A 21,170-nucleotide genomic window follows, 5' to 3' on the forward strand; every position below is an offset into this window, starting at 1 on the left:
GACTCTTCCTTCGGCAACGTTACGCAGTAATCATGTGAAAATGGAAAAGCTTTTTCTCTGCACATTATTTGATTCGCTGCTGACCCAATGTGCTTTGGATGCTATTTATTTATTCAGCCTTTACCAGTGAGTGGCACAGCGGTTTATCGTGGGTCCTACCCTTCTAACAAAAAACCTATCGTGAGCTTTTATAACCGGTTCATCTGGACATCCTGACTGCAACACCAATTACTACTTCTGCCATAGCCTGGTTAGTACCAGCCAGCAAAGGAGACCGTGTGGGATTACCAAGTATCGTAGGCTTGGGGCGACAGTGGCTCAGTGCTTGCAGCATTCATCCAACAATTTCAAGGGTCCGTGGATCAAATCTTGTTCTGACCACATACTGTTGTTGTGACCTTGTGTAAGACATTTGCAGCACCTTGCTTGTATTAATGTGGTATCTGCGCTCTGTTTTTACTACTTCATCTACTAGGCCACTTCTCCTGCTCATGTCATGTTGTTCAACTACTTCTAAATCTTCCTAAATCGTCCTTTGTTTCTTTCTCCTGTCTGCTCCTCAGGCTCTGCCCCGGTCCATATCTCTTCTGTACTCACCCTGTTGTGTGTGAGGACATAAACATGCTCCTGGTTTTGGTCCAAAAGCAGATCGGCGCTGACCGGACTGTTCCTGTGCACTGGGACGGAGCTGTAAAGGTGACCCGAGGTGTCTTCATGAACCAGCACCTACAGCAGAGAAACAAACAGGAGATGATGGAAATACATTACGAAAAAAATAGGGATTCATGGATGAAATTGTGTGTATCCATTTCTACTAATAATGAAACATATTATATTGCCAATTCAGAATGTGAATAAAAAAAGAATTGAGTAATGATTATCCATATGTCACGTTATTATGTTATTTCTTTCCCACTTTGTGATTCATTAAAGGCTATAAATATGTGCCCTGTAGATCCGTCAACTGCCACCAGAGGAAGCTCTACCTCCACTTCACACAGGATTCAAGGAGCTGCAGGAAAAAAAACTGCTGTGTGTTCACAAACGCAGTTACAAAATAACAAAGACTGGATTTGATGACACCTGCAAAGAGCTCGGGTAAATCATACATAGTGGTCCATGAACGTTCAATCCATTGTAAGCCAGGGCAAAGTGAGACTAAACCGGGACAACCACGGATACATACAGTATTTTTCAACATTTCATATTCCCTCTGAAGCACACCCTTTTAGCTCTACTTGTTCTGGCCCATTCATAAAGTTCCTTTGAGAGGTCTGCGTGAGCTTGCCTCAGGTCTAAACCAGGACTGACACATGCTCTGTCCCTTTAAATCAAAGGAAGACCAAAGAGAGACCAAAGAATAATGATAATAAAAAAAAAAATCAAAGAGAAGTGTTGCTCAGAGGAAGGAACCGACCGGCATGACTCCAATCAACTAAAATAAATGCCCACGGTTCCTGGAAACTGCTGTCACACGTATGAACTACTGACAATAATAAAAAAAAATCCCCTCTGCTGCTGTCTTTCTTTTCTCATGTCGGATGCCCTTGGTTTGGTCCTGACAGTTGACAGTGTTTGGATGCCTTTTTACTGTGATGGTTTGTTGGACGGAGCTCTCCATTCCATCCTCTTTTGTTCAGGTTTTTGTATTCTCCTCCATTGTTTAGTATTGAACCTCTTTCCCCCACGCCGTCCTTGGTTTATTGACCAGACGAAAGACCACTGCCCCGGCTTTTTCTCCCTCATTAAAAACCAGCCTTCAGCGACGCCCCGAAATACCCACCTGCTCCCTATGTCTCCACCGACCCGGAATCCATCGAAAGAGCAATCGGAAAAACCCTCCACCAAACCCAACGTAAACCCAACGGATTCCCCCTCCTACGGAATCCCTCCAGACCGAGTCCCAGACCATCTGAAGACCCAAGACCACAGTCCAAGGCCTGAAGATACAGGACCTCTTGGGATCAACAAACATGGAGCCACACTTTGATGGTTAGAGCTCATGCAACTTTAATGACTGCTTGCATGCTGTCCAGATACTTGCTGCGAGCGATAATTGCAACAAAACCCGACAAAAAACATGATTGAACATTTGATATTGTTGCTGGCTAAGCTCAAATAATTTAGTTAGAAGCTTTCTGTCGCTGTAGGCTTTTCTCTAGAGGTGCATTTTGTGAAAACAACTGAGAACAACACCTCTGGCGCACTGGTAACACTGGGGCTGCGTGTTGCGAGGAAAGGACTAGGGCTAAACAAGTACTACGTTGATGAAAAGTTGTAGTAGTAGTGGTGGTAGCAGTAGAAGTAATGGTGGTAGTAGTAATAGTAGTAATAGATGCAGTTGAAAGGATGGTAGAAGGAGTCATATTTATAGTACAAGTTGTAAACTAGCAATAGAAGCAGTAGTGACAGTATTGTATTTGTAGTTGTAATTGTTAGGGTTGGGACAAATATCGTATTGGATCGGATCGCAATACTTTTTGCTGCAATACCAACTTTATCAGGTATCGCAATACCTGTGTTTGGAGGCATTTTTATCCTGCACTCCTTTGTTTTCCAGTAACACCACTTTGTTATAGGTAATGCACTTTTTCAATGAATGTCAAATGGTATTTGCTTTACAAACTTTGGACACATGGGGCCAGATCTTGTGGCGGCGCACGGGTCGGCGCAGGCTCTTGGCGAATTATTTTCCGAGTGGCGGCGCTATATGTGCCATCCGCCTCCGCCACCTGCGAGGGGGCGTCACAAGAGGAGGTGACTGCACTGATGGAAACATGGCTGAAATTCACTTCCTCGTTTACATTGCGCTGTCTTGCGTTCTTTCTTAAGCCTTAGGCTCTCACAGGTCAAACTAAAAACTTTATTTACCCCATCGTGAGCTAAACCATGTTCACGTCTCGAGAGAAAAAGAGCTACAGCGTCCGCTGTGGCGCGGATCGGCCGCGCTCGGCGTGAACGCGAAGCAAAACAAAAGCACATGTTCACCCCACACTCCCACACAACCACTCTCCTGGACACGGAGTCGATCTGGTTGGAGGAAAATGTGTGTGTCTCAACCCACTTAAATGCGCTAAGTCTGGAGTGGCAAGATCATAAAGTGCGCCCCGACTGAGCGCAAAATGTCACGCTATCATCTCCGTTTTGATGCACAAGATCGGGCCCATGACGTTTTACACATTTTAAGGTAAACATATAACATATCATAATTACTTATTATCGCAATACGTATCGGATCAGCCCCTGAGTATTGTGACATGAATCGGAGCGTGGCAAAAATGTATCATCTCAGCCTTAGTTATTGCAGTAGTATTGGCAGCTATTTGCAACTGCAGTTGAAGGAATAAAGTAGTAGTAGTGGTATTGGAGTGGTATTACAGGTGATAGCAGAAACAGCAGAGGCATAGAAGTAGTAGTAGTCATTGTAGTAGTAATAGTAGTAGCAGCATTAGTAGTAGTACCAGGAGTACCACGCCTACAACTAAGATAATAATGGCTTACACTTGCATTGAGCTTTACTTAAGTCTGTGTTGACAAGCTGCTCAAGGCGCCACACTGTAGTCATTATTCATTTACTCCTTACTCGGTGGTGGTAAGCGGCTATTGTAGCCACAACTGCCCTGGGGTAGACTGACGGAAGCGAGGATGCCAATCGGCATCGCTACCCTCACTCACACTCCACATTCACATAGACAGTGGGTGAAGGGTCTTGCCCAAGGACACAAGGACAGGGGCTGGAATCTGAATGGTCATGAGCCGACGTGCTCTACCACCTCTGCCACAGTCACTGATAGTCGCATAATTTGAGTATATAAAGAATATAGTTTTGAAGAGTGTGGTTTCTGCTTTGGTCAATGTTTCTCATAAATAAACTGGCCTTAACCCCTGAATGGACTGGGTTAATTGCCGGTGTCACTCTCTCTCACTCCAGCGAATAGACCGTACTGAGTTCAATCAGTCTCAGATCATTATGAACTGTCAGTCATCACTGAGGCACAGAGGGCTGTATGTTGGAGACTGCAGTAAGGAGATATCACATGATTTCACAAGAGATAAAGCCAAAGATCAGAGCGAGCAGCAAGAGAGACACGAGATGCGGAGCAGTGATTTATGGCCGCAAGGATAATCCCAATTAGCATTTATTTAGGTAATGATGCCGTAGCAAAGACTAAAATACCCTGCATTTACGGGGCTTGGTAGTGTAAAAGGTGCTAACTTTGTAGATTAGACCTCTATAACTGGCTTAATAGTTCTGATGTCTTCTCTCAAATGTCAATGCTCTTATATGCACACTGTGAACGGACTCTTAACTGTAATCACTACCTTTACCAAACACTAATGCTTTAAATAAATAAATAAAAGTCAGTGTTATATAAAGCTGTATCAGAGTGGAATCACCTGCCTCCATGTATAATACTTCTACTGATACTTCTACTATATTAGTAATATAGTAGTAATATAGTTGATATGAAATATGCCTATCACATTAGAAAGTACTTGTTGATGCCATGTTTATTGTTGAAATAGTTTTTGTGTTGTATAGAATTTAACAAAGACACTTTGTGACTTTGCAGGAGTTTACCCAAGAAAATTAGTGTTTCAACAACATGACAAGACATCAACTTCTTTCATTTTGCTGTATAAGGACAAAAGTATTATATTGTCCTCATACTTTTCTTTATTTACCAAAATGGTGTGTAGATATTGTTCAAAATGGTCAGGACAAAAAGAAAAAGGGTGACTTTGCACGTGCAAAAACATGACTTGTGACGAACGCAGCTTAATGTTAGCTTAACCGTTTAATGTTTACATATTGGACTTGGGAATGTTTGTGTGTTTTTTTGGAAGAATAGTTGCTATAATTACTAACCTCGATCCTTAGAAAAAGAAAAAAGACAAACCATTCCTAAACTAGTACAAAACCACAGCCAAACATAGGCTAAACCGGTGCTAAACCAGGACTAAACAGGACCTGATGAATTATGTTGTTTATACCACACAGAACAGCAGCTGGTGTAGAGCCTACAGCGTCGCTCTAAACTCTCTCTGTTCTCATGTATTTGGCCCCGGGGCCCACGCTTTTGGACCCCCACATGTGTCACACCAGCACCCCCCCACACACTGCCTCCTCTCCCCTTTGAAAAGGCCCCAGGGAACGCCGGCTCCTGATTGGTTACTGTCCCCAAGTGTATTTCTGGTTATCGCTGCGACGGTGTTAATATTTGATGCAACGGAAAAAACAGGAGCTGGCTTTGAGAGTGATAGGCGTCTAACCCAATCTGTGGATCGTTATCTGGACCGAACTAGGATTAAACCAGAGCTAAATCGAGTTTGAACCAGGACTAACGCTGATAAATGAAAGAGAATCTGTCCCAATTTGAGGATGATGTGTTTGTGTCCTCCGCCCTCAGGCTAATGTTGAACTGTGCTGCTGTCAAAACATAACTGTAGCATTCTGCTTACTGTCACTTTGTGTCAAAGGCTACATTTACAGAAATGCATCAGGAAAAGTAATGACTGATAATATACAATATAGATTTACATAATGGTTTGTAAATCTAGATGGCCCACTGAGATGGGCCATCTCAGTGGGGGATGACTATTGGCCAAGCTGTCATTTGGCAGAAAATACTTAGTATCTTCTAAAAATGTGCTTCTTAACCCAATTAATTAAAACCCCACCAGCATCATTGCCTTGTCATACGAAATGGAAAAACAATATTGTTGTATAGTGTGATAAAACGATAAAACCATTAATGAGACAATGAGAGACAGAATGAGATTTGACAGAATGAGATTTTTCACGTACCACCTAAACAAACATATTTTCAGAATCAAACTGTGAGATAGATACAGACGTGACAATATGTACATTTTTTGGTCATTTTTTGCGGCAATACCGATTTTTTAGGCCGATGTCGATACTTTTGATGATGTCATGAATATATATCTACATGATACATATTAATATAAGTTTAATGTTAATATATATTATAGGTTATCGTTACCATGAGCCATGTATCGTGAATCAAATCGTAAGGTTCCCCCACCTAGCTTAAAGGGGCTGGATGCAAGTTCGCCATTTTATACTCACTACTGCCACCTCAGGCCATATGTGTAACTGCACCTTCTATATTAAGCTCGTGCATGACGGCAATTCGGGTGTGAAAAAGTGACACATTTTTGAGTTACCGTACAGGATTTTAGAGGCAGTTGTGGTGAACAGGTCTGAGCTCATTCTACACATTAGGACATGGCTGGAACATGTAGGGGGAGGAAAATACTTAATTTTAACATTTTTAAACTCCCTATAGTCCCTTTAAGTTGATTAAAAATCGGGTCCTTGCAAATATTTTCTCTCATTCTTGTGTTAGAAAATCAAGCAGATGGAAAATTAAGCAGATTGTCCAGTAGAAGTGGAAAAACCGGCACTTGAAGCTAGCTGTTAGCATGTAGCATGTAGCATGAAGCAAACGCTGGCTTTATACCATTCTCCATTATTTGTGTATTTATTGAACCGATCCTCTCCATGTCTCTGTATCTTTATTTGGTAGAAATCCTATCCATAATTCCGCTTTTGTCAAACTAGTGCTGTAGTGGGAGGTAAAACAGTAGTTCTTTTCCCCCTTGCTTTTTTTCCGCCAGAAAATGTACGGAGGCCTACGGGGGACAGAATTCAGCCTGCGGTTATGGACGGCGCTCACCTTGTGCAGCGTCCCTTCTCGGTCGCCCAGGAAGGCGATGGTGAGCTCCGCCTCCGTTGCCGTGGCGACAGCAGACAGGTGAGTGGTACAGGTGTAAGTGGGGGTGGCTTGTAACGGCACTGAGCTGGCAATGGGGTTCGGCGTGTGCTCCCCTCCACACGGGTAATCCACCAGAGAGGCCTGACAGAAATATGATAACAAAGGTTAGGGCACGAGGAAGGAGGGCTGGAAAAGGGAAAAATGATTGTGTCATGCAAGTCAATAAGAATAAAAGAGAAGATATGCTGAAAATGCAAATTGAAATGTTCCTTCTCAATTACTTTCCATGATCGGAGCCGGCTTGTCTGCAGGCGTTAATAACTCAAAAGATTCACAATATTTTCCACTAAACACTTCATTAAACAGACTGAACCAGCTTCATTTTCTCTGAGAATTTCCACAATCAATTCAGCGTCGAGGGCCCTGTGAGAGAATCAATACAGATTTACTGGGTCAATACAAGCGGATTAACAATCAGGACCAGCCAGGACTAAACAAAGACCAGAACTAAACCATTAAGGCGAGAAGCTGCAGGGTAATAAGGGGGGAAAAAATGTATTTAGGGATATCAATTTGAAACTTTGTCTATAGATCACTGATATAAAAATGTCATTCTGCCATTTTATGTTTTCATAAGGTTTCTTAGGCGTAAAAATGGCTCAAAATGCCTATATTTTCTGCAACAAATTCTACATAACAGAGAGAGCCAGGTTTAAATGTGTTTGTTAACTTTATAATTGCTAAGATTTTGTTCCAGCTTTTTCAGTTTTATAGTAGTCTACTCAATTAATAAAGAACTAGATATTGAAAATTCCCTTTGAACAAAACCTTCAAAAGTACAAGCTTTGAAAGTTGTGTCTGAAGGAGCTACTATGGAGATGGAAACTGGTGGTCGTTTGTAATTTAGTATAATTTTGCCGGCCTCTTTTACAAAGGAAGTTGCCGTATTAGGATTCAGTGCGGCACAGCTGTAAACCAAACATGCCGGAATTTGAGAATGGATACACGTGGGAAACACAAGAGCACGATGTTTTAGTGATTTCAATACAAACTCCAACCTGAGTGTCGATAAAACGTCATCGTAAAGGGCGAGGTTTGTTCTTTTATTTACTTTGGCATTAAAACTACAATATTAACCCCTTAACTCCCACCTGAACCGAGCACATTTTCTCCAGTTTGGCTTTACCCCAGTCCAAAAACTTCTGGAAAAAAGCTTTGAAAAAGCAACAAAACTGAGATTGACAATTAAAATGACAAAAATGTGACCAAAAAATGACAAAAAAATGACAAAAATGTGACAAAGTATGACAAAAAAATACAAAAATGTGACAAAAATGTGATACAAATTTGACAAAAAAATGACAAAAATGTAACAAAAAATGACAAAAACGTGACAAAAAAATGACAAAAATGTGACAAAAAATGACAAAAATGTGACAAAAAATGACAAAAAATTGATAAAAAATTGACGAATAAATGACAAAAATGTGACAAAGTATGACAAAAAAATACAAAACTGTGACAAAAATGTGATACAAATTTGACCAAAAAATGACAAAAATTTGATAAAAAATTGACGAATAAATGACAAAAACGTGACAAAATGTGACAAAAAAAATTACAAAAATGTGAGCAAAAATGAAAAAAAAAAATTGATAAAAAATGGACGAAAAAAAGACAAAAATGTGACAAAGTATGACAAAAAAATGCAAAAATGTGACAAAAATGTGATACAAATTTGACAAAAAAATGACAAAAATGTGATAAAAAAATGACAAAAATGTGACAAAAAATTACCAAAAAAAGACTAACATTTGATTCAAATTGGAATTTTTTTTTTTACAAAATTTGAAAAAAAAAAGAAAAAAGAAAAAATGAGTTGAATACCCAACATAAAAATGATGGAAAAAAAATCTGATAACGTGAGGAAAAAGATCCTCTCGGTTCAGGCGGGAGTTAAGAGGTTAAGGGAGAAAATGAGCGAAAAGTTTCAAAATTTGCCCATTGCGTGAAAAATCACCCATGTCTCGCCTCAAACCAGGGCTAATCAAGGATCAAATTAAGACTGAACATTAACTAAACCAGGACTAAGCAAGAACTAAACCTCGAACAGGAGAAAGCCAAGAGTTAAAAGGCCTCCAGGACTGAACCAGGGCGAAACTAAAATCCAAATCATAAGAGATATGCTCATTAAACACAAATGGATCTACAATCAGTGCAGACACCTGAACCAGACTGAGGAGGGGTCAGAGAGGTCATGCGGGGGTAAAAGTCACAGAGCATGAAATTACATACAAGGGTTATTTCCTGACCACCTTCACAGGACCACCCCATGGGAAAAACTCTAAACTAAGACTAAAGCAGGACATAATCTGTGTCATCCCGAAGTCACAGTATTACCGCTTATTGATGTATGTGTGGGTGTTTTCCTTCTCTCTCATCTCTCTCTTTACAATCAAGGTCAAATACAAAGATAACATTTATCGCACAAACATCAAACTCCCAAATCTGCGGCGCTTTACTTTGAGACTTTGTAGAGAAATAAAACGGCCTGTTCTGACCTCAAACTTGAAACACTTTGCAACTTCCTTCTGAACTAAACAGAAGTTGTTCTTGATAATAATGCGCTATATTTTCCTACTTGCAGAGGTGATGATTCGTATAAGAAGAATTGTGCCAGTATACTGCAAATCGCCTTTGAAATCATCAACGTTCTCCAAAAGTTACAAGTGACCTTATGCGGAAAGTAAAACATCTTTCTTTCTGTTACACTGTTTATTTCAAGGCCTCAGAAGCAGCAGGAACAGAGAGACTCGTGAAAGACACTAAAAAATGCGGCGGGCCTGACAGGTCAGCTGCCATTTGTCACGTAGAGAAACCAGAATTCAGCAGAAAGGCCAATGCATTCACTCCTTTGCACATGGCCAAACAATCTCACTCTGGAAACATCTGACTTTATTGACATCTAACGTGCAACTTGAGCTTTTTCTCCACTCGGATCATTTGTGAAAAGAGTTGGATTTTTTCATGGAAGTTTACACAGATGTTTGAACAAACAGAAGAAACAGCATATCAGATTCAGCGGTGCAGGCAACACGTGTGACAGCTCTTTGGGCGAAAAAGTGTTTGGCATAGCAATTGTAGTGCCTTTTCTTTGATGGCAGTATTATTTTGCCAACATTCTATAAATATATTCTTAATATATACAGTACAAACATGAACCAGTCCTTTACACAGTTCCTAGTTAAGGGCTTTAAAGAGCCTCCTCCTTAAGGCCACGGTTCTGTTATAAAACATATATATGTATATATATATATATATCTTTCATTGCTCCTTTGGTTTCTGCTTTTACAGATGTGGGTCATGTTTAAGGCAGATGCTGTAGATTAACAATAATCCAGACTGGATTAGGGTCAGGGGCTGCAAATGCTGGCCATTTGTTAATCTGTGATATCACCTCTGATGTCAGAGTGTGATTTTTAGCTACGTCATCAGTCCCACTTGGATCCAAGACACAGAACACAAAGCCAAGGCGTTTTTTTGAACTCATCTTTTAAGATCACATTCAAAGCCTTTTCCTGCTAAGCTTTTCCCAGAAAATAGTGATGCACAAAAGATCATCATTCGAACAGAGTTTACAGGATTATGTGGACTAATTTCCAAGAAAAACATCACATCATGAAGGAACTATTTGATGACTAATTTGCAGAAAATAAACGCTGTTTCCAGTGCTTAGTAAATTATACATGATCAATACGCCAGCTGCTCTAATGCTCTAAAATGTGTACTTTGATCTTTGTTATAGTTTATAAATCTAGTGAAAGAATCAAATGATTCCGGTCAAAAGTTTGCAGTCACTTAAAATGTCCTTGTTTTTTAAAGAAAAACTAAGATTATTTTCAATGAGGAAAACATTAAATGAATCAGAAATACAGTCTAGACATTGTTAATGTTGTGCCTATTCTAGCTGGAAACAGGTGATTTTTAATGGAATACCTACAACACAGGTGCAGAGGCGCATTTCTAGCAACCATTGCTCCAGTGCTCTAATGGTACATTGTGTTAGCTAATCGTGCTAGAGGGTAACTGATGATCAGAAAACCCTTGTGCAATTATAGCACTGCTGAAAACTGATGTGCAGATTAGAGAAGCTATAGAGCTGGCCAGGGTGACCCTAAACTTTGGAGTGGTAGTGTACAGTATATATAATATACAAATTATATATATTTCTTTTCTCTAACTACTTCAAATGTCTTAAATTATAATTTAAATAAGAGGCTGTACAAAAGAAATTGTAACCTGGGCATCCCCAATAAATCACAGAAACGGTGAGCAATCTGAGCCTGTTCTGACAAAATGCATACTTCTACAACATACAAATGAATGGTGAAGTCTGCGGTTTGTGTATCATTGACATATTATAAGATCATATTTAGTGGACATGTTTATCCGACCACACAAAAAGCAGAAGTTTAACTGAATATCATATAGAATTTAGCTCAAAGGCCACTTTTACATGGTTTACACTCCGACATTGAGGTCTAATTGCCGACATTTTTTACCCTCTTTGTCCTGCATCCTGCCATTCCGACACACAAGGGCCTTCTAGAACTAACCCTAACCTTACCTTAGCCCTAACCTTAAGGATAGTGGAGTTTACAAACTGAAAATGCTACGCTCAAAACTATTAGAGAATAGACGTACCAAAACGTGTCGGATTGGCGGGATGTCACAATGGAGAATTGTTGGAATGACGGGTCGACCACCGTTTACACGCTGACATTTAAGCCAAATCTCAAAAGGTCAGGCTTATTAATGAATTGTAATTGGGCTTTGATATCACTTAAATGTGGTCGATGGGTAAGCAACGGCTGAAAGCATCTGGATCGTTTATAATTTGGGCTAGCTAACGGCTATAGGTAAAATACACTGAGCCAGGTTGCTTCTCTGTTTTATTTTAAGTATCTGTTAGGATTATATATATATCCTTCTTCAAACACAGTTGTGCTCAAATTGTCGTCTTAATTATGCCGATCATAAACAGGTAAAGTTGAGAAAATGATGAGAGATAATGATGATTTACCTTGGGCAGTTTGAGACACTTGGAGGAGACGGCGTACTCGATGTAGGCCTCTTCGCCGCTGCTCCCTCTTCCTCCCTCGGTGTAGCACACTTCCTGCGCTCTCCTCAACATGGCGTCCAGCTGCTCCATGCCGTAGACGCACAGCGCTGACCTGCTGGTGGCCACCGGCGTGGAGGCCTGCCCCGCCGACATCACCACGAAGAGGGCGGGACTTCCTGTGTGGTTCCCGAGCCACGCCCCCTGCGCCAAATTGTAGCCGCCGTCGCACGACAGCGGCACCTCCACGTACGAATAAAAGCTCCGGTCAGAAAGGCACAGTCTCGAGGCGTACGTCCGATACTCCTTCTTGTGCCACATGTCGCGTCTATAGAATAGGAAGTAAACGTGCGTGCCGTGCACAAAGGCCTTCACAAAATGGTTGTTATACTCCGAGTAGCTCCCGACCACGAGTTTCCCGAGTTCTTCTTCCTGGGAAAACATGCGTCGGGGCGGAACAGCGGGGAACAAGCGCCGCGTCGTGATTGGCGGGATGTCGCCGGGGCCTTTGGTGTAGCCTCGTCCAACCAGCATCAAGCGCATGCCGGCTCGGCCCCTTCCTGTAGCATGCCCCGCCCCTTCTTGTCTCGTTTCTGTGGAGATGATGACCGCGACCGTGGAGATGCGAGGGTCGTTAGCGGCAACGTACTGAGTGTCAACCGGGTTGGTGGTGCGGTACAGCAGCTCGGTGATGTTAGCCAGACGCCTGGAGGAGAAAAACACACACATCAGGTGTCAGTAGTGCCCCCCTCTCTCACCTGGCGTCACCCCTCAACCACACCCTCACTCCCCCTCCATGCCCTGCCCTGATGGTGCTTTCGAGGGGAAATGGAAAGCTCATTTATCTTGTGAAGAACATATTTACAGCAGAATAAATAAGATATGTAGGAAAGTAAACATACTGATACTAATATTTATTTGCTAAACTAAAACTTCCATGTACGTAGTTTTTGGCATTTAGAACAGTTCGCTAAGATGGTTTATCAGTTCACTGTCTTTTGTACATTTCTTCCATAATGCAAAATATTTGCTAAATCTGATGCTCGCTAACTGTAGCTAAATCTTTGCTCGCTAACTGTAGCTAAATCTTTGCTCGCTAACTGTAGCTAAGTCTTTGCTCGCTAACTGTAGCTAAATCTTTGCTCGCTAACTGTAGCTGAGTCTTTGCTCGCTAACTGTAGCTTACTCTTTGCTCGCTAACTGTAGCTAAATCTTTGCTCGCTAACTGCAGCTAAATCTTTGCTCGCTAACTGTAGCTAAATCTTTGCTCGCTAACTGTAGCTAAATCTTTGCTCGCTAACTGCAGCTAAATCTTTGCTTGCTAACTGTAGCTAAATCTTTGCTCGCTAACTGTAGATAAATCTTTGCTGCGGGACAAAGTTAGCACGCTGCAATGCTAACAATGCAATGTGGGAATACAGGATTTGTTTTCTGATTTGAAGCAAAGATCATGCTACAAACCAAGACCAAGCCTGAAACTAATCAACATGCCTTGTTAATGGATTAAATGTGTGCGTACTGAATATTTTCCATTGGTTTCAGCTTGGTCTTTACAATGAATTAAATGTCATTAAATCGAAATCGCAAAGCCTGCAATTATTTCAAGAATGTAATGTTCTCCACAAGTCACAACATTTTTCCATCCATTGTCCTAAACATATGCTCACATAACCCCTCTAATTCATCCTGACATATTGTACATATTTTTAGTGGTAAAGGAAAACCCGGTGGAAACCCACACAGGCATGGGAAGAATATACAAACTTTTCACTGCTGCAGGGCACTGTTGTTAGGAGGGACTGGTTAGGGAACATTTGGGTAGTGTACAGTTAATGGCGATCAATAACAGAATCAATAGTGTAATCAATGGTGTAATGAAGTGCTAAGAGACAGTGGTGACTCAGCTGCAGTTAATACTGTATTAGTGCCTCTTTCAAAGCTAACTGGTTTAGCGGCTTAGATCTGTCAAAATTAAGGACAGAGCCGTGCAATGAATGAGGGCTCTCACAGCCTATATTGCTTTTACAAGTGGAATCACCTTAGCTACAAGTTTGAATATTTTGGTGATATTTATAAGGCAGCAAAGTTAAAGAAATGTGGTGCAGTTAAGATTTTTAAGAACTCACAGGGACAACAAAGTGTACCTCTGTAGGAGGGAATTTAAAGTTGCATTTTAAACATTTTTTGTAGATTTTATTTTTTATTTAAACTTGTAGTGACCCAGTAGCTGTATGAGAGCTTAGCATGGCGCCTTGACGTTGGTCAACAACGTTACAGGATCAATTGTTTTGTTGGTTTTCTGGTGAGAGGGTCAGCAGAGAAAACCTTCCATTCTAGAGCGTCCTAGAGACTTCTGTGATGGAAAGTACAGATGCCACTGGGTCACTACAAGGTCAAATACACACAAGTATCAACTTTTTGCCACATAAACCTTGAATAATGCACCTTTAAATGCAATGTAGCTTGACATAGTCATTATAGCAACACAATCAGACATATTTTTAAAGTACAATGTTGCTGTAGTCATATGATTTGGTTGCGTTTCTCACCCTTTGATAAATGTTCTTGTTACAGCGTTAGCAGCCTGTTTTAGCACTTCTAACAAAATCTGGTCTCTTGTCATTTGAATACTGTGTTGTAGAGTCATAAGTTTTCGAACACCGAGTTTGTAGCCAAAGCCTCAGTGAGTTCACCCCGGCTGACATCAACATGCATTTTGATGATTCACGCTTCTCAGACCCAAGAATTCTGACTCTAGCAGCAGAAATTGGCCTCGGCAAGTTGTTGGCCATTTGACTGTGAAAGAGGTGTGAGCTCCACATTATCACTGTGTGCACTCCGGACCTGTTATTGCAGCAGCAGAAGGACATTACACTGAATCGCTGACCCACATTTCTATGTAAGGATTCATTTGGAACCGAACTGGTGAGTCTGTGAAGAGTCTATCCATAAATATGAAAGGCTAACAGGAAAAATTATCAAAACTGTTGAATATTTAGCTAAGAATTAAACAAAGAAGACATACAACAAATAGAGCGGCACTTATGTAAAACACGAAGCATCCTGACCCTAAAAATAGTGCTGCACAATGGCCTGACCTAGAAGTTAATGCTGGGCACTTTACCGACATCAGTATTGTCATTCAGCTCCTGGGTCTGTAGCTGTGTTTTGAGAGGACGCTTCATTGTTCCAACCCGTGACCCATCCTCCAGTGTTATGGGGGTCAGGAAACAGTGATCAGATTTGCATCAAGATTGTGGATAACGACCATTAGCGTAAGCATTTTTTTGATTAATGGGGAAATCCAAAGGAAACCCACCCACAGTTTTGGCTGTGGGAGTCAGTGTTTTGACAACAAGCATTAACAAAGTGGTAATTGTTTTGTTGTCACGGTTCAGTATAATAATTTCTTTCTGTTTTATTGTAGTACTAGCTGAGACCCGGCCTTCGGCCGGGCCTCGCTAGTCTCCACATTAGATATTCTGAGATTATGAGTGATTACAAAGAAATGTCCAACCCGTCACACAGTTCAGCTGTAGACCAGTGGTTCCCAACCCATTCCAAAAACTATGGCCACTACAAATGTGTAAAATAATGAATGCTAAAAATAATGTCAAACAAACTGCAATTGGAGTGTTTGATGCACCCGTGCTCCTTTCTTATAAACTACAACGACAATATGTTCGCTAAACTCAGGGAATAGAATTCAAGAGACAGTGGGATAATTATGGATAAATATTAGGGGTTCAGCTCTAACGGTTTGGTTCACGGTGCAGGACCCGTATTTGGTCCATTACGGTAGTGTACAATAAAAAAAATAATAAGTAGGTTTTGAAATGAAATAGCCTAATGATCGTTGTTAGACAGTATTCATAACTTTACAGTAAAATTGGCAATGCATTCAAAGCTGCTTTAGAATAAAATGAACCTCTGGGCTCACAATACGTGAAAGCAAAATAGAAAACAAATGGTACAGCAGCAAAAAAAAAAAAAGAAAAAAACTACGCAGTGCAGGCCATGCGCTCGTTAAGTTGTAGTTTCATTTTCGCTTTTACTCACACGGAGGAGAAATCAGTCGGAGCAGCGCGTTTGATTAGAGGCTTTTGGGCAATGTTTTGCGTGTACTGTTTTTCGGAGACAAATCTTTAGAGACGGAATACTGGCTGGATCTATAATGAACCACAGGCTCGGTCACTGCAGGAGAGACTTAAACAAAGACGCGCAGATGTGTTTTGGAGGATGTAACTGTACCTGTGCGGAGCGTCTGCAGGTTAGCGGTGAGTGACGATGACACACATCGCCCTGTGTGAATGCGCGTGCGCACACATACACACGCACACGCACACACGCGCGCGCACACACGCACACACACACCGCCCTGTGTGGATGCGCGCACACGCACGGCAGTCATGCCGTGCACTCGCGTAGTTGTGACGCCGGGTTGTCCTCGGACAGCAGCACCGCGGTCCATATGGACCCGTGGTCAATGCCCGCGGCTGGTGGGACCAACACGTGGGGGCCGGCCGCGGATATAGCGCTTTTCCAGACGCTCAAAGTTGCTGAACAATTATGCGCACATCAGCCCCCAGCACCAACCACGCACACACTCACTACTGTCGCCAGGCTTCCTGGTGTTCCCAAACGGTCTCCCATCCCAGTCCTAACCAGGCCCGTCCCTGCTTAGCTTCAAAGTCGGTATGGGAAATAAACATGGCGGCGCCCAGGCGGCGGCCATTGAGATAGCGTTTTCTATAATAGATTAATTGAGAAAATGGCATGTTAATGAGTTTATAACACCTTAGTCAGTCCAAGAGGGTTACATATAGTGTTATTAACACTACACAGCTTTGTGAACACTTTTGATATGTATGCAATTTCTATTTTTGGGTATCTGGATAAAAAGGAAATTGTTTTTTTTTTCTTTCGAGGTTTGGATCTGGATATTTTTGTTTAATACATGCCTATTAACTTAAAGTTTTAGTCTTTACCAATTACTTATTTTGTTTTTATTAAAGTGCATATGACACATTAGACACATTTTTTGCCAAAACATAGTTTACACAATTATACTTAGGTTTTTCATTTAAATTTGATCTAGTTTTCCTCAGTTTGGCTTTTTTGGGCGATGTTTTTATTTCACTTCCTGGTTGGACATGGAGTGACATAGTTACAGAAGGGGTGTAGCCTATTCTTTTTTTACTCTTTTTAGTCATTTCCATGTGGACAATGAGCATATTTAGCACACACATTAAGTCAAGCCAAAATGGGGTCCTTATGAATATTTCAACATAGCAGATTGTCCACTAGAAGTATTTAAAAAAAACACGACATCTGAAGTTAGCCAATAGCTTGTAGTATGAAGCTAACATTAGCAGTATGGTTAGCATTCTCCGTTATTCATGTATTTATGGGCTGTTGAACCCCTTTGCTCCTCTCTTTATCCTGCCATCTTTATTTGGTAAAAAAATACATCCATAATTCAGCATTTTGTTAAAGTAGTGGTGGAGTAATAGGCGAAAGAGTTCTTTTCTTTTAACTGCTACCGCTATCTCCAAACAAAAATTGATCAAATAACTTTCCCCCACCAACATTTCTTCATTTAATTGCTGCTTTACTGAAGAAACACTGTGATTACTAACCACAGATGTTATCCATCAAACTCATAATTAAGAAAGGATTAAAATCTGTCATATTGAGTTTCATTCAGCAAAAATATATCATGATGACAAGTTGTGACAAATTAACACTGGTATGAGCTGAAAGTGGTGTTGCTTTATCACACAAACTCCTGAACTGCCTGAATGTCATTTCTCTCACCTCTTCTCGCAGATCCCCTGGAAGAGCGTCCCGCACACGATGAGGCTGCCCGGCTCCGCCCCCTCTTCCTCCGGCGCCGCCTCCTCCAGCAGCAGCAGCTTGTTGTAGTTGTGCGTGGGCGTCGCCGAGGAGCAGTCCTTGGCCACGATGGGAGGCAGGCAGTCGGGCGAGTCCAGCTGCGGGCCGGTCCTGACGTGGGCGCTGACCCGGAGATCCGAGGTCAGCTGGTACAGGTGGTTCACCCCCCCCACGTACAGCGCGCCGGAGCGGGGGTCCTGGAGGAGGTGGGACAGGGGGGAGCCCTCCAGGTCCACCCCCTGGACAGAGGAGGCAGGGCAGGGGAGGCGGAGGAGGGAGAGGAGGAGGAGAGGGGGGAGAGAGGAGGCCAACATGGCAGCTCCTCTTCACCTGAAACAGAGAAGGAGAAAACAATGTGAAGTGCTTACCCAAGGACACAATGAAAGTGACAACGGACAAAAGGGCTCCCTGAACACGAACACCAATCTCTTCGAGTCCCTGTTGATCACTCCACATTTGCATCAGTTTGTTGTTCCCGTTTGGCTGCTATTTCTTCAACACAACATAGCCAAGCCCTCCTACTCTGTTTGTCAAAGCAGTAATGTCTGGAATCCCACTCAAAATCCTTTCACTTCAATTTGTTCTTCCATAAATGTATAGTAGACATTCAATTCAACCTACAAAACAGCTAAAGCCATATCACAATAGAAGTTCTTCACTAAGGGCCTTTCCTAAAGTTAGTTAATTACTGCCTGGTTTTAGTGATCCTGCTTTTGGCCCCACACTAACTTTGAAATCAGATTTTCCCTCCTGTTTCTTTTCGTTTTGGCGCTGCATATTTCCTGTCTCCACTCTTCATCTCTTCATAATCAATCTACAGAGCTTCATCCCTCAGCCTATAAAGTGGTCCGTCTGCAGGGGAATTTGACGGATGCCGGAGTTGGAGGCGGTTGCTGTGGCTGCGCCTCGCTCCGAGGCTGTTACCGCGGAGACAGCCCACTACAGCTACCATTACAGTGAAGCACCTATTAATACACTCTGCATACAGTACTCGAGGGACAATTAGGTAATTACACCGAAAGACTAAACCAGGAGTAGAACAAACAGAGCTGAATCAAGGCGGATGTGCTTGGTTCAATTCCAGGGGCCAGATCTTTGCAGTGTGGACTTTGCATGTTCATCCAGATACTCCAGTTTCTTACCAGAATTGAAGGACGGGTCAAATGCAGACAACAAATTCCTTATTAAGACAACAGAGACTAAACCAGGACTGAACCAGGTCTAAACCAGTACTAAACCAGGGTAAGGGCTAAACAAGAATTGACCTGGTACTAATATGTTGACAAGGAACTAAATCAGGACTTAAAGTGAGTCTGGAAGTATAAATGTATTTCAAATTTTCTAGAAAGTTTAAAATCTACCACCTGGTCTTGCATTTTGATGATAAGTAAGTAATAATAAATATATATTATTTTTAGTAAAGTCCCTCCTTTTCGGATCTCAGACACTAATCAGAGTCTAGTATCCTCCCGCGTTGACCAGTGAGACAAGCTTTTCCTGTGAACCAGCCTGTCAGGTCCAATCAGGAGAGAGGGGGAGGAGCTTGATCATTTACTTTTGAAAATTCTGTTCCTGCTCCCCTCTTTTTGCAAACGAAGAAGGGCTTTCTGGTTAAAGAGAAGAGGAATTTGACTTTTTACTTCCAAATTTCCCTCTATAGATACAGACGGCATCTCGTCATAGAGGGGGGGCGTGGCCTCGCCAAGGGGGAAAATAGAATCTTTTGGGAAACACAGTTTTTCACTCTTTTTCGCCATTTTCTGGCTAAATATAAACTTATTTATCGCATGCAAAAAAATCAAGTCTAAATCGGGCCCATATGGATATTTATTCACAGCAGATTGATCAGTAGAAGCGAAAAAACGGCAGTCATGGCAAGCGCTAGCTAGCGTTAGTATGATGCTAAAATGTAGCATCATGTTAGCATTCTCCGTTTTCTTTATGTATTTATGGGCTGTTGAACCACTTTGCTCCTCTCTATGCATTTGTATCTTTATTTAGTAGAAACTATATTCATAATTCAGCATTTGTTGAAGTACTTTTTGAATAATTAGAGAATAATTAGATTTTTCTCAAAATTGTTTTCCCCGTTAACGGTTTTCAAACATGACTATTCATGGGCGATTCCAGAGATGCCGTCTCTTTCCATCTCTCCTCACTTTGCAAACTCACAGACTATCACTTTAACCAGTGTGAAAGATATTTACGTAAAGGTCCCATATGCTTTATTCAGGCTTTTTAAAGTACTTTTAACACTTGATGGTTGTCATTGGTGCATATCTTAATATAATGTGTGTGTCTAAAATAGGATGTGACATGTTGAACAATGATGCAGTCAAAACGGAAGCAAAGTGCAAGCACTAACAACGATAACAAGCACCAAACATGCTAATCTACACAGGAAGACAGACTGCAGACAGAATGAGTTTGGGGAAAGTGTCTAGACTAGAGCAAATAAAACGTACATTACGTATATCAGAGAGAGTAGGCAAACTTCAATATTACATAAAGACGTGGCTGATTTTCAAGATTCATGAAGAACTGGAGAAAGCCAGCTTCATTCACTCCCTATTCGTTGCTCAACATTGTTCTAACCTTAACGTTTACTACCAATGCTTCTGCTATTTATCATGTAGAGCGAAGCAAAAATATATCTTGATCTCTAAAACCACAGCTCGTACGTATCTTGCGCAGAGGCCCCGTTGTGCGGTTGAGAATCCGTTTCGTTCCGAGGCGTTTTCAATAATTCATGGAGCAGGAGTCAGCACATTCCACAGGCTCCAGATACAACAAGTCGAAGAGAAACCAACCGATAAACAGTGTACTATAAGACAGCATCTGCGCACGAGCTCTCATCTTCACCAGCATAAGCATATAGGCGGAACAGGAAAGATGTCAAAAAGATGCAGTATCACAGCGGCGGCATGAGGCTCTGGCTGACATCAGTGAGTGCAATAAAAGCTGCGGAGACAGGGTGTTAAAGGAAACAGGCCGATACTATGCTTTATGCAGGATAGCTTAGCCTTGGTATTACCCATTAACGTTCAGAAAGAAACAAAGTGAAAGCTGCAGTAAAGCAATTCTCAACAGAAACAACTTTGACTTCAGTCGAATTTTAATGCTTTTTCTGTACTTTAACATAAAGTAAAGGAATGAAGCACTTTGTAGCTTTCATTTGATGAAGCTTTATAATGTACCCGAGCATTTCTAATCTTTACGTTTAAGGCAAGACCCTGCAGGTGAACAGGGAAAAAAATGACTGTACATTTAGAGATATCAATTTGAAACATTTGAAAAGTAGAGCAGGTTTTCTGTCATTTTATGGCTTCATATTCATAAAAATGGTCAAAACTGTCGATATAAATAATGAATAGACTATCCATCCATCTGTTCATGTTCTTCCACCTTTCCCT

General features: G+C 41.5%; 1 protein-coding gene across 2 annotated transcripts in view; it reads right to left on the reverse strand.

The window, feature by feature from the left end:
* The window catches only part of plxnb3 (plexin B3), a 128,193-nt gene that overhangs the window by 20,535 nt on the left and 86,488 nt on the right, over positions 1 to 21,170 (reverse strand). For both annotated transcript variants that reach the window (XM_079557820.1, XM_079557821.1), the window contains 4 exons: positions 17,680 to 18,087; positions 11,827 to 12,568; positions 6,705 to 6,884; positions 598 to 726 (listed from right to left, as the gene is read on the reverse strand). In XM_079557820.1, the coding sequence (XP_079413946.1) occupies positions 598 to 726; positions 6,705 to 6,884; positions 11,827 to 12,568; positions 17,680 to 18,071 (1,443 nt within the window). In that variant the 5' untranslated portion in view covers positions 18,072 to 18,087. The remainder of the gene's footprint in view (positions 1 to 597; positions 727 to 6,704; positions 6,885 to 11,826; positions 12,569 to 17,679; positions 18,088 to 21,170) is intronic.

Source organism: Gobius niger (assembly GCF_951799975.1).
Source record: "Gobius niger genome assembly, chromosome: 6".
NCBI classification, from domain to species: domain Eukaryota; kingdom Metazoa; phylum Chordata; class Actinopteri; order Gobiiformes; family Gobiidae; genus Gobius; species Gobius niger.